Source organism: Apium graveolens, chromosome 8 (assembly GCF_009905375.1).
Source record: "Apium graveolens cultivar Ventura chromosome 8, ASM990537v1, whole genome shotgun sequence".
Taxonomy (NCBI): Eukaryota; Viridiplantae; Streptophyta; class Magnoliopsida; order Apiales; family Apiaceae; genus Apium; species Apium graveolens.
Window position 1 is genome coordinate 124,221,576 of NC_133654.1, and position 13,399 is coordinate 124,234,974.

General features: G+C 36.6%; 2 protein-coding genes and 2 non-coding genes across 4 annotated transcripts; all 4 read left to right on the top strand.

Moving 5' to 3' along the window:
• Positions 1–3,406: 3,406 nt before the first annotated feature.
• TRNAM-CAU (transfer RNA methionine (anticodon CAU)) lies at positions 3,407–3,491 on the top strand. The gene is given in 2 exon segments: positions 3,407–3,444; positions 3,456–3,491. It is a non-coding gene; the product is annotated as a tRNA-Met (tRNA).
• Positions 3,492–3,642: 151 nt separating this feature from the next.
• LOC141676733 (uncharacterized) lies at positions 3,643–4,533 on the top strand. The gene is made up of 2 exons (XM_074482437.1): positions 3,643–3,871; positions 3,977–4,533. The coding sequence occupies exons 1-2, from the start codon at positions 3,697–3,699 to the stop codon at positions 4,486–4,488; spliced, it is 687 nt and encodes a 228-aa protein (XP_074338538.1). The 5' UTR covers positions 3,643–3,696; the 3' UTR covers positions 4,489–4,533.
• Positions 4,534–5,582: 1,049 nt separating this feature from the next.
• Positions 5,583–7,801, top strand: LOC141679096 (pentatricopeptide repeat-containing protein At5g46580, chloroplastic-like). Its single transcript, XM_074485582.1, has 2 exons — positions 5,583–5,935; positions 6,275–7,801. The coding sequence occupies exons 1-2, from the start codon at positions 5,715–5,717 to the stop codon at positions 7,686–7,688; spliced, it is 1,635 nt and encodes a 544-aa protein (XP_074341683.1). The 5' UTR covers positions 5,583–5,714; the 3' UTR covers positions 7,689–7,801.
• On the top strand, positions 5,587–5,651 carry LOC141681898 (U6atac minor spliceosomal RNA). The gene has a single exon (XR_012559316.1). It is a non-coding gene; the product is annotated as a U6atac minor spliceosomal RNA (small nuclear RNA).
• Positions 7,802–13,399: the final 5,598 nt, after the last annotated feature.

The window sequence follows — 13,399 nt, forward strand, 5'->3', positions numbered from 1 at the left end:
CTGTATCCTGACTGATCAGCAGAGTATAGTGCATATGTTGGTTCTAGTGTCCAGTCTAATTTATTGTTGATCGCTATTAACGACATTCCTTCCCGAATATTTCATAATTACAAACTCAAACAAGGATTTGATTCAAAAGGATGAAATATTGAAACGATCACTGTTCTTTTAAAGAAAAATGTGATTTATGATTAAAGGCCAATGAGGGCCGATGTTTTGTTCGCTCAACTAGTTAAATATGTAAAGACGTTTTTAAAAAAATCATTCAATAATCGTTTCCAGGAGTTTTCTGATCTGATACCTGGAAACCATTTATGATACTTGCTGAGCATTTTTTGGCTCACTCTTGCTTTGTGAACTCTTATTCCTTTCAGTATCAAATGAGGACAAAGTGCATAGCTTTTAATAGGCAGCAAAAGTGGTGAGATTCCAGCTGAAGAAATTTGGAGGTGTAGGATAGTAATAGGTTAAAAGCTGATAGTAATTTAGTCTATTATGCTAGGTTTTATCAGCTTATAATTAACTATCTATGCCCTAATGTTGCAATCCAGCCTGCTCAAATCATATCAGTTTTTAAATTGACAAAAAGGGTATTTTCTAATTTAATCTCAAAGGATGAAGACAAGGATAATCTTCATGATCTCAGGATTCTTGTGGAAGCCAGGAACTTATTACTTACAAGGCACTACACTCAGTGCAGGGTGCTAAACTATAGGAAATAACTGATGGAAACCCCTCATGTAGTTTTCCCAAGCACCACAATCCAAAATCATCACGAACACAAGCCACCCCATGGAGGGCAAGACCCTTGCTTATAAAATAACTCGTTTGGACTTCTATTGTCCTGAGATGATAATCAAAGCAAAAAATAACATGAATAAGTGTGACTGGTGCCATAAACATGCACATATAATCCATCAATTCCTTTATCCCCCTTTACTTTGTGAGGTATGTATATCTTGAGACCTTTTTTCACATTGCCACTATCAAAGGAAGTTCATGATTATGGTCATTGACTATTTTATTAACGTTATGCTCTTAAGCTTTTAGTTAAAGAAGAAAATGAAAGAAAAGAGATAGGAAGGAAGAGAAGAAAAAAAAGTTTATTTAACATGCTCCTGATTTTTTTTCAACATGGGAGAAAATTTTGAAAAAGTGATATGGAAGGAAACATTTTAAAAATGTATATGACAACTTCTCTCTCACTCATCCCTTTTTTGGGAAGAAACTTTTGAAAAGAAGTTTTAAAAATTTTTCTGTATCAATCTTTTTCCTCCTCTTCTAAAAAAACTCGGTAGTACAACTTCGAAAGAAAATTTTAAAATTATATATTTCATTCTTTTCTCTTCTCTCATAATTTTAACTCGAGAGCGCAACATAAGTAAATTGAGGGTGGACTTTTTTCCAATATAACCATCAAGCAGATGACAAAATTCCCGTCAAAAGTGGGATATGCAGTTACAGGCTTCCATGAATCCCAATAACGAAGAATGGATTATAATTTAACAATCATGATAAGAAGTGTTGTGAATATAAGAATATTTAAGAAATTGACAATAAATTATGATCGATTTTATTACGATTTTAGAAAAAAGTTTTATGATTCAGAACGTAGCTCGTGCTTAACACGGAAAATTATGCCAGTTCTTTAATAATGGCTAAAATTATTTCCGATACTAGAAAACTCTTAAATAATTTAGGTGTAATCTGGCCTCTTGGTGTCATTAGAGGTGGAAAAACGGGCGGTTAAACTCGACACAAACGTGAATCAGCTCGCCAACAACCCGTTTAACTTGGCTTGTAACGTGTCCGTTCAAAATTTGGCAAAAACCATAGATTGTAACGAGGTGAGCACGAGTTAAATTTTTATGAATCAGAACCGGCCTATAATCGACACGCCAAGTTGCCGAATCTTGAATTGGCACGCAACGGCTCAGACCATCCCGTGTGATTCGCCACGACTTGTACTTAAATGTTGGCCATTTCTATTATTATTACTACAGTAATTTTTTTGATTTGGCTTTGATATTTTGCACATGGATTCAGATTTTTAGTGGGACCAGATGTTAAATGTATACAAATTTATTAAAAATATCATTTTTTATGAAAATATTTGTAAAAATACGGACGTGGGTTATATATATAGTTGCATATGAGGTTGAAACAGTTACATATGTGATAGGTTAATCCGTGATTTTGCAAATATTTTTTGCTACTTGAATATTTATTCAAAAATCCCTAAATGTATTTACCACTTCAGCACTTCCTTTTCAAGGCTTTCTGTCTCTGGGAAAAACTACATTAAAATGGAAGTTGAAAAACTCACCAATATGAAACAAATGGAAGTTAAGCACCACTCTCAAACAAATGAATAAAAAACGAATCAAACAAATGAATAAAAAACTGAATAGGAGTCTAGGTGTACAACTTCGAATATGCTGTTTGTTTTACAACTCGCCTCAGCTCTCCGGGCACGGCTCGGAACGAGCGGGCAGTCCACGCGCACGGTTCTAACAACTACTATCTCCGTCCCATTGGGATATATACGTGCACTGTTTGCACGTATTTCGAGTCTTTTATAAAATATAGTTTCATAATATTTTTTTTTTTAAATTTTTTTTTTAATAAAAATTTAAACATAAAACTTTAATTCAAAAAAAAAATAATTTAAAAATATATTATGAAACTATACTTTAAACGTGTATTGAAAAACGTGTTAAAAAGTGATATATAGAATGTAATGGGACACGGGGAGTAACATTTGGCACTGCAACAGCTAACTCGCGAGCCGTACACGAATGAACTGACATTTTACGATTCACTCCGAGCCTGGCATGATTTGTCCACTAATACGTGTCATTTACAAGTTTTTAGGTAGCCAAATCGGCTTATCAGCGGCTCGTCCCGGCACGCTCGGCCCGATTTAACCAACTCTAGGTGTCATGCATATTGACATTTTTAGAAAATATGTAAAAATTCTTGCCGGCAGCCTGGCATGCAATCTTGTATCTTCATAGCAAAAAAATTTAAAAAAATATTTTAATTGATTATATTTGTCCAACAAAAAAAGTCATTAAGTATAATCTTACATAACCAAAATAAAAAATATTACCATCCTAATATATACATTATGATAGTAAGTCCAATGATATTGGCTTATATTTAGTTGGTTAAATTAATTAGTTATAATTATTTTAGCTAAGGGTTGTATAAATATTTTAATGGTATTATGTATATTACTAATTAAGTAAAATTGTACCTGATTCAATAAATATAGCCAAAGATGAAAGATTATCCATATTTTTGCTAAGAAATCTACGTCAGTGGCGGCTGGGTCGCAAGCAGTTTGCAGCTTCTGTAAGTGGGAAATCAATCTTATTATTTTCAACAGATTCTTATATAAAATGGGGTGGTGGCGCAGTTGGCTAGCGCGTAGGTCTCATAGCAATAGAGTAATCCTGAGGTCGAGAGTTCGAGCCTCTCTCACCCCAAATCCATTTTTCTTCTGAATTTCAAAGCCTTGCATATTTTAAGTGGTGGAAATTAGCTGAAGATAACTTTTTCTTCTGAATTCCAAAGCTTTGCATATTTTAAGTGGTGGAAATTAGCTGAAGATAAAGCAAAAGTTGCATATATTTAAAGAAAAAAAGAAAAGAAACATATTAAAGATCATGTTAAACTGAATCTGCATTACAAATGGCCTGTTGTATGACCAACTCTACAATTTACAGTTGGAAAAGCAAGCCATGTAATTTTTTTGATTGGAATTTTGGAAAGAAAAAAAGCGAAGAAAAGACACAGCTACTAAAATATCATGATGAGATTGATCTTCCCTTCACACCATCTCTGCTCAAGAAAACATTTTTGAACGGTATGTACTTGAATATAACATCGAACAAGTTCTTGTTTATTTGTGGAATTAATACAACTAGTAGTTCTCCGAATTTGGTCTTATATTTTCTATGATCATGGTTAGGTAAGGAACTGAAATGCTGCTACAAGGCCACTATCGATGGATTTAGCGCGACTTCATTCCACGATTGCAGTGATTTTAAAGGCCCGTGTGTGATCATTGGCTATACAAACAAGAATGTGAAGTTTGGTGCATTTAATCCTGAAGGCTATAGAAGTACTGATGATTACTATGATTCTTTTGATCCATTTCTTTTTTATTGGGAAAGCAGTGAACCAATATTGTTACCAAAAGTAGGAGGCAGTGGTGCCGCTTTATTTGATTATGCCCGTGGCGGACCTCAATTCGGAGCTGATGGGCTACTCATTGGTCCACCATTGGCTCCGGTGATGGGTGGTTTCGCAGGGCCTGATACTAATTCAGGCATTGGTGACCTGAGGCAAGCTAAGTCTAGATTAGGATTGTCATATGCTAAAAGAGCAGATGGGAAGGAGTCATTGTTTGGAGATGAGTCTAAGGCTATTCTTGATGAAGTTTTAGTGTTTTGTAGTCCACAAATTGCAAGTTTGTATTAGAAATTTATATGCCATACCATAAAAAATTTACAATTTGAACTCTGATGGACAGACTTTCAATGCACAAGTCCTTGGACAATTTCTTGTGCATTGATGAAGTTCCCAACTCTTATAGTAGTTTCAAAGTTCTGGTTAGATAACAAGTACCATGTTTACTAGAAGGTTTAAGAAACAAGGTTTTTGTGAATATAAAGGAGAAATATTTGTAAATTTTTAAATTTTCCATGTATATTACACAGAACCGTAAGAATATTAGTATTATCTCTCCTGATGCAAATGAGTCAATACAGATTACAATTGATTAGGGATGACAAATTAATCTGATCCGATGGATATCCGATCCAAAACCCGAAATTTTGAATATACTGAACCGAAAATTTTGGATTTGAATTTGGATTTCAACTATACCAAATCGATACCCGATCCAAAATCCGAAATCTAATCGAAACCCGATTAAAACCCAACACATTTATTATAGATTATATATATGTAATATTTTAGATGCAATACATATAATTTATATTTTTTTCTTGTATTATTTGAGTAATAATAGATTTTTATCAAGATTGTCAACACTTATTTAGTGAATCATAATTTTTTGTTTCGAAATTAGCTTTTATTATATAAGAAGTACTTTATATATATTTATAAAAAAAATTTGTGATGAAATACTTTATGTTATGAACATATCTTAGATATTACTCACTTGTGTCAACTCGTACAATATAATGTGTTTAACTAAATATTAGTTAATGTATTTTAATTTTAGCTATCATATACATGTGATTAATAGTATTTGTATGTATAAATAATATTAAATTTAACTACATTATTCGTAATTTTGGATTCCCAAAAAATATCAGATCCGATCCGAATGCCGACGAATTTGAATTTGGATAATCCGAAAATATTTAGATTTGTATTTGAATTTTACAATATCCGATTTGAACCGACCGTAATCGATAGCACTACATTTTACAATTTTAACAAATGTTGATCAAACTTCAAACCGTTGCACAACTAGTAGCAATATATTAAAAATGTGTCAAAAATAATTTCAAATGCTATGTGTATCTACAAGGCAAATATTACACAGATGTGTTGGTAGCAAGGAGAGATGGTTGGCATCTCCCTGATGGTGGATTTTTGTAACCCAATTTTTTCCCTCCTCAAATAAGCTATGCATTATAGTTTATAGATAAGATATTCATATCTATATCTTTGTTATGGCTGCTATTTGTTGTTACTCTGCTTTACATGTTCATTACACCAAAACATATACTACATGTATTCTTGCAAATTCACCAGACCATCAATCTGAAACACCCCAGTTAAACAAACCACACTCCATTTGGGTGAACCCTACCAAGACCACACCATCTGTACTCACTCTTCAGCGCCACAAACGCTCCTCTATCTCATACAGTCCACATATCAAAAAGCTCAGGTTTTTAATCAAGAACCTCAATGACTCTTCTTTATCTGACTTGTTGCATGTTCTTGAAAATTACCCATGTTCACTTAATGGAGATGATGCCTTTTTAGTGCTCAATAACTTAAAATCATGGCAAAAGGCTCTACTTTTCTTTGATTGGATCAAGACCCAAAATCTGTTTCCTGTTGAAAGTAAATATTATAATGTTACAATGAAGTCCTTGAGGTTTGGGAGGCAGTTTCAGCACATAGAAAATCTTGCATTTGAAATGATTCATAATGAGGTTGAGCTAGACAACATTACTTACTCAACTATTATTACTTGTGCTAAAAGGTGTAATCTTTATGACAGGGCTATTCAGTGGTTTGAGAGAATGTACAAGACTGGTTTGATGCCTGATGAGATTACTTACTCTGCTGTTTTAGATGTGTATGCTAAGTTGAGGAGAGTTGAGGAGGTTGTCAGTTTGTACGAAAGAGGGAGGGCTAGTGGATGGAAACCCGACTCGGTTGCTTTTGCAGTGTTGGGTAAATTGTTTGCTCAAGCCGGGGATTATGATGGGATTAGATATGTGTTTCAAGAAATGAAGGCAGTTGAAGTGGAACCTGATTTGTTTTTGTATAATACATTGTTTGAAGCACTGATAAAGGCTAAGAAGCCTGGTTTAGCTAAAGGCTTGTTTGGAAGCATGATTACTTCAGGAATTAAACCGAATCAGAAAACATTAACAGCGCTTGTTAGGATATTTGGAAAGGCGAGGTGGGCTAAAGCTGCACTGGGATTGTGGGAAACAATTAGGTCTAAAAAGTGGGAAGTGGATTCTGTTTTGTATAATACGTTGCTAAATATGTGTGCTGATCTGGGGTTGGAGGAAGAAGCTGAACAATTGTTCGAGGACATGAAGAAATCCGAGAAGTGTAAGCCTGATAGTTGGAGCTACACTGCAATGTTGAATATATATGGAAGTGGTGGTGACGCTGAAAAGGCGATGGATTTATTTGATGAGATGTCCGAGTTAAATGTGGAGCTCAATATAATGGGATGCACTTGTTTAATTCAATGCTTGGGAAAGGCAAGGAGAATTGATGATTTAGTTGAGGTTTTTAGGGTTTCAATAGATAGAAAAATCAAGCCGGATGACAGGCTTTGCTGTTGCTTACTATCTGTTGCGTCCTACTGTGAAGGTGAGGATCTGAACAAGGTTCTTACTTGTTTACAGGGCGCCAACTCAAAACTAGTTGATTTTATTAAGTTACTAGAAAATGAGGAAACTGATTCTATCACTCTGAACACTGAGTTTAGGGAAATACTTAACAACACTTCAGCTGATTCGCAGAGGCCTTTTTGTAACTGCTTGATTGATATTTGTCGAAACAAAAACTTCCTCAAGAGATCACACGAGCTTTTGTATATTGGACTTGCATGCAACCTGTATCCAGGTCTACATACCAAGACTCCAGAAGAATGGCGCTTAAATGTACGTTCGCTCTCTGTTGGTGCTGCTCACACTGCATTGGAAGATTGGATAAGTACATTGATTAAACTCTATCAACATCAGGAGACATTGCCTGATTTGTTTTCTGCAAATACAGGAGCAGGGACACACAAGTACTCACAAGGACTTGCAAATGCATTTGCCTTCCATGTAAATAAGCTGGATGCGCCTTTTAAACAGAGTTCAGAGGAAGCAGGTTTTTTTGTAGCAAGTAGAGAAGATCTAGTATCTTGGGCATTAAGGGTACAAAGTGCTACTGACACGATATGAATTGTAACATTGCTTGCACAAGGCCATAGTTTTCGTTTACATCAATAGATAGAATCTTATAGTCAAATCAAACTTGTAAATTTGCCTGCAATATATACTCTATTTTTTTTAAATCAGGTTATTTAACAGGAGATGGTATATGTAAAAGTTCTGCAGAAACTACGGGCTTCTCCTGCTGAAACAATGGTCCTGGTAATTACACGGTCCCCAGCGAGACTATTGGCTTATTCTGTTTGCACAAATAAATGAAAATCAGCTGCAAATTTGCTAGCTGAGACACTAAGACGTTGCAGTCTTTATTCACCAGCCCGGAAAATGATATCATAAGAGCACAACTTGTGATGCCTTGTACCACCAAAAGACAATCACGCTCAAATATCACATTTGGCCATCCCAAGTCTCTAATTCAGCTCAAAGTTTCTCAGACTCCCACAGCTTCAGCTACCGCAGGCCGGGGCAATTTCTTGTAGTCCCTAATGAAAATCTCAACATCATCTTATACTTTTTGACAAATAATTTTTTAAAATAATTAAATGAAGGTGGGAGGACTCGGACCCAATACTACTTCCTTAATCAAGCTATAACATAATTTAAGGCTTTAGAAAAATATCCCAAACATATTTTTTTATATTCTTCCACGGTTCAAACGTGCGTTAGTTCTCCCTCAGTTTCCCAAATGACCTTCCATTTCAGATCACCTGCATATCCGACCGAATAAGGCTTCATACCACAATTGATCAAGTAGAAACAAAAGTAGAATAGAAATTAATAGCAAGTGACCACTGTAATTAATAATTATAGAATATATATCATTTTCATATATAAATTTATAATTATCGCCCATTCATCAAGTGGTCGATTACTTACAATTAAGGTGATGAGTAATACATTGCCACCGAGTAGAATACAAAATACATTTTTACTTGATTATTGTTAGTATGATTTCTATTTTTTTCTTAACAATATGAATTCACTTCCGATAATATGTATTCAGTGTCAATTATCCAACAGAATAAACCATGTCAAGCAGAAAATGTGGGATTGTGATATGTATGAAAAATAATTCGTAAAAACATAATTATCGCTGAATAAATTATATCTTAAAGTTGATTCGTCCAAGTCCGTGAACATCACGGACCAAAGCAGGTCGTAACAACCACATCTTACTAATAGTCTAGATAGTCCGAGTAGACCACGACGGTGGCCACGACCCAAGATGGGTCGTGTCGTCCACGACCCAAAATTAGCTACGTGATATACCCGCTGAGCAAACATGAGAATAAGGTCCACAATGACACCAACGTCATATCCAACATGGAAACAAACTCCTCCAAGGAAGGATCCAGAATCAACCGTTTAGAGGAGTCCTACTTAACATCTAAGTAGGAGAGTTGTCCGCCAAGTATCCCCACCCTAATCTAACCTTAGACTCAACATCTATATAAAGGGCTATACCCCTCAACCTAAAACTACGTTTTGGCTTGATTCTCTACAATACAGAGATAAATACGCATCATGTGAAGACTGTGTAGTCACGAATATAAGCGCAACCATTAAGTTTGAAGCCTAACAACCCAAGCATTAGATACAAACAAACCCCTAATTTTTATTCCAAAACATTTGGCACCGTCTGTTGGAAGACAAAAGCAACCATGGTGAGTACACAGAACAGAAGTAACAACGGAGCCGATGACCTAGTTCCATCGCAAACGATCTCATCCACGGTGGAGATCCCTCAACACTCGACCTATGCCACCACCGGAGGAGGAACGCCTGTAGGGGCATCTGAGACTCAAGCTCAAGGGACGAATCCCCCAATCCAAGATCCACCTTTAGGGACGAATCCCCCAACTCTTCAGGGGATGAATTTCTCACTTCAACAGCTGCATGCACCGTTAAATCTTAACCCGTAGGATATGCGTTCTTAACGGAGAACTCTAATCAAGGTGAAGGACAAGGGCGAACTCCCCAATACGTTCGTGGCTTGGATCCCATCCCCGAAGATCGAGAATAATCTAGACCTTACTCTGTTAGAGATTCCAATTCATCGGAGGAGAAGACCGCTCCAAAGAGGAGACATGATAGCAAGGATCCCAAATCTAGATGATACCAACATCCCCGGAGCACTCAACGGACGATTCCCCAAGATATACAAGAAAAGATTGGGGTTCATGAAGCCGATAGTCAAAGGTTAAAGCGTGTATGAAGATGCACCATATGCCAAGACTTCAATAGACAGCGAGATCACGGGATTTTCCTCCTGGTCATAGACCTAGAAGGTCCAAAGCCAAGGAAAAAGGCTGTGATCCCAAAGGCTGTTCCAAGTGATTCCATGCCCCTAGAAGATCAAGATTATCCAAACCCATTATTCACTAAGGAGATAATGAATTCCCACATCTCAAGTAAATTGAAGATGCCCACCATCAAGGCATATGATGGTACTGGAGACCCCACAAATTATGTCAGACCGTTCTCCAACGCCCTGTTACTGCAACCCGTGAACGATGCTATTAAGTTTCAGGCCTTTTCCCAAACTCTATTCGGCATGGCTCAAAGGTGATACAGTTGTCTACCCCCAACTCGATTGGGTCTTTTAGAGGATTAGGCCAAGCCTTTATCAAACAATTCGTCAGTGGCAGAGTGCATTAAAAAAGATCGATTTCTTTCATTAGTATAATACAAGGAGTAAAGGAGTCCCATATAGATTGTCCAAATCGGTTCACGAAAGAGACCTTGAAGGTTTTGGATCTTGATGATATAGTGGCTATGATTTCTCTGAGCAAGGGACTAAGGACGAATTTTTCAAAATGTCTCTAACAATGCGTCCACGAGATAATATGCTACAGCTCCAAAGCAGGGCCAAAAAATATATCCAGGTTGAGGAAAGTATGAGCAAGACAATAGTAAGCAATGAACCTAATGGTAACAAGAAGCGAAAGATGGAACAAGAGTACGACGCCAAGGACAAGTATTCTCGAATTGGTAAGAGCTCTGATTCCACTTCCAAAAAGAATTTAGGAACAAGATTTACCGAGTAGCAAGGATGAACGCTCCAAGGATCCAAATCTTGTTGGATATTGAGAAGGACAAGGATTTTAGATGGGTGAAGCCACTAAGGGGGGAGCTTGAAAAGAGAGACAAGAACCAAATTTTTAGGTTCCATAAGAATGTTTGTCATGATACCAGCGACTACAGCCAACTTAAGGACGAGATCGAGTATCTCATCCGAAGAGGAAAGTTTGGAAGGTTCACCAAGGGCGAAAATGGTTGAGGCCAGAAAAGAGATAATGATCAAAGAGGTAACGACCGAGAACACAACTCACAGCCCCGAGGGATAGTAATCAACATGATCTTTGGATGGCCAACGACTGTTGGGAAAATGAAGAACTCTCGAAAGGCTTATGCTAGAGAGGTAATGAGCATAATCGGAGATGCACCTAAGCGTTCTAAGACTGAGATGATACTTGAATTCGGTAACCTCGACCTCGAGGGTCTGAAGTTTCCTCAGGATGATCCTCTAGGTATCACACCGATAATTGGAAATCGTTATGTCACGAGAGTCCCGGTCGATAATGGAGCATTCGTAGATATTCAGTTTCATGACACGTTTATGAGGATGAGGTACAATGACTCCCAATTGACCCCCTCCGATTCACCCATCTACGGGTTTAACAGATTGGAATGTCAGGTAGAAAGAGCGATTTAACTTTCTGTAATAATTGGGGAACAACCAAGAGAGGCCATGTTAATCTTAAACTTTCAAGTTATAAATATTCACACGTTTAAGGACGTGCCCTCAGCCCACCACATGGTGCTCAAATTCCCAACCTGAAACGGAGTCGGAGAATAAAAAGGAGATCAGAAAATGGCCTGAAGTTGCTATGTTTCAACAATTAGGCCCGATGAAACTGGGGGGCAGGTCCTCCCCATTGAAAACATGGATGTCTACCAGAACGAAGAACATCGAGGGAAGCCAGCTGAGGACTTGGTCCCAATTCCTCTATACTCGTTAGACCCGGATAAGGTCATTTATACTGGAGCATCTTTGGAAAAGCCCTTAAAGGGCCGATTGATAAAGTTCTTGCAAGAGAATAATAATGTGTTTCTTTACACAATAGTTGACATGCCTGCGATTGACCCCAACCTTATAACTCATAAGTTGAATGTTGGTCCTAGTCGAAAGGCTGTCAAGAAGAAGAAGAGAACATATGCCCCTGATAGGCGGTCGAGAAGTTCCTAGAGGCTGGATTTATTGTGGAAGTACAATTCCTCGAGTGGTCGTCTAACCCTAAATTTTGGACTAATTTGAAATTTTTGGATGAATAGTAACTTTTTTGATTTGGAATACTTTCAGACGACCATATATATAAGTTCTGTTATTGGAATTCTGAGTCCATATTAGTTATCAGTAATGAATTTGAGTGTATGTAAAAGTTTTAGAATTCGAAAATGAGCACTTTGATTTTTCCTGTAAATCCCCCAGACACCGAAAGAATTAAGTATAAAGCATTATAATTGAAGGTTTTAAATTCAAGGATTGTAAAGGAGGATTGATGAAGGAATGAAAGATATTAAGAAGGTTTCTAATAAAAACCTAACAATAAAACCTCGGATGTATTCCCCAAACGATCAATGAGATTGAGTGATAAACGAGCCGTAAAATAATTAAATGATCAAGGATGAACACACGCATGTGGCATGAGAAGGAAACATCCTTTACAAGCTTAAACAAGTGGCTAGAGTTTAATTTCACCATCCCACCACAATTAGCCAACACATGGCGCTTAAGTGAGGTCATAAGGGTCATGCAAGAAATAATCAAGTGGCTAACCAAGATATTATCTATATTATCACTTTAATTTACCAAAAAGCAAGCAAAGGATCACTTCATTTTTTTGAAGAAAAACCCGAGAGGAAAAGGGGGTAGAAATGGGGGAGAAAGAAATGCTTGTATCTTGAGTTTTCCTTGGCCGATTCACGCGTTCTACCAGACAAATCGAAGCTCTCAAGAAGCTCTACGCATATAGGGTAACCACTCTCCTCAAATCCTTTATTCCCATACTCGTTTTTCATGATTTATAGTTAAAAGAATAGTAACCATATTTGTGTTCTTGGTTTTGTGTTGAGGTTTATAGCATATTAAGGTTGTTTAATGATCATTCAAGGATACATAGGCCTTTGTAATAATTAAAAGCTCCAAAAAAGGTATAAACACCTCTCCCTCTTAGTTTAATGCGATGTTTTTGATTGGATTTGATGATAGTTATGTTTTAGTACATGTATGCTAAGACCTATTACCTTAAACCATGATTAAGCATGTTTTGTTGTGCAAGACATGCATGTACCTTAACAAGACTAAGACAATTTGTCAACACTAAGTAAGTTGTATTGTTATCTTAATTTTTATTTTGTACTTTTAACATTTTAAAGTCTGTAAAAATGCAAAGGAGCAGACTTGAGTCTTTTTCCTTAAACAGTATCAAGCCTAAGGATTCTATCTGAAAGAAGATCAAGATGATCACGCCTTAGTAAAATTTTGAAGAAGCTTGGAATTAAATAAATCTGTTTAAATAAAAATGCTCTAAGTCAAGATCTCTACAAGTCACAGATTTAGTGTTATAGAGAATTCATTCGAGAACTCCAAATGACTTATCGAGAAGTCAGGAAAGCTACTAGAGAACTCAGAGAGATATCGACAAGTCAATTGAAGA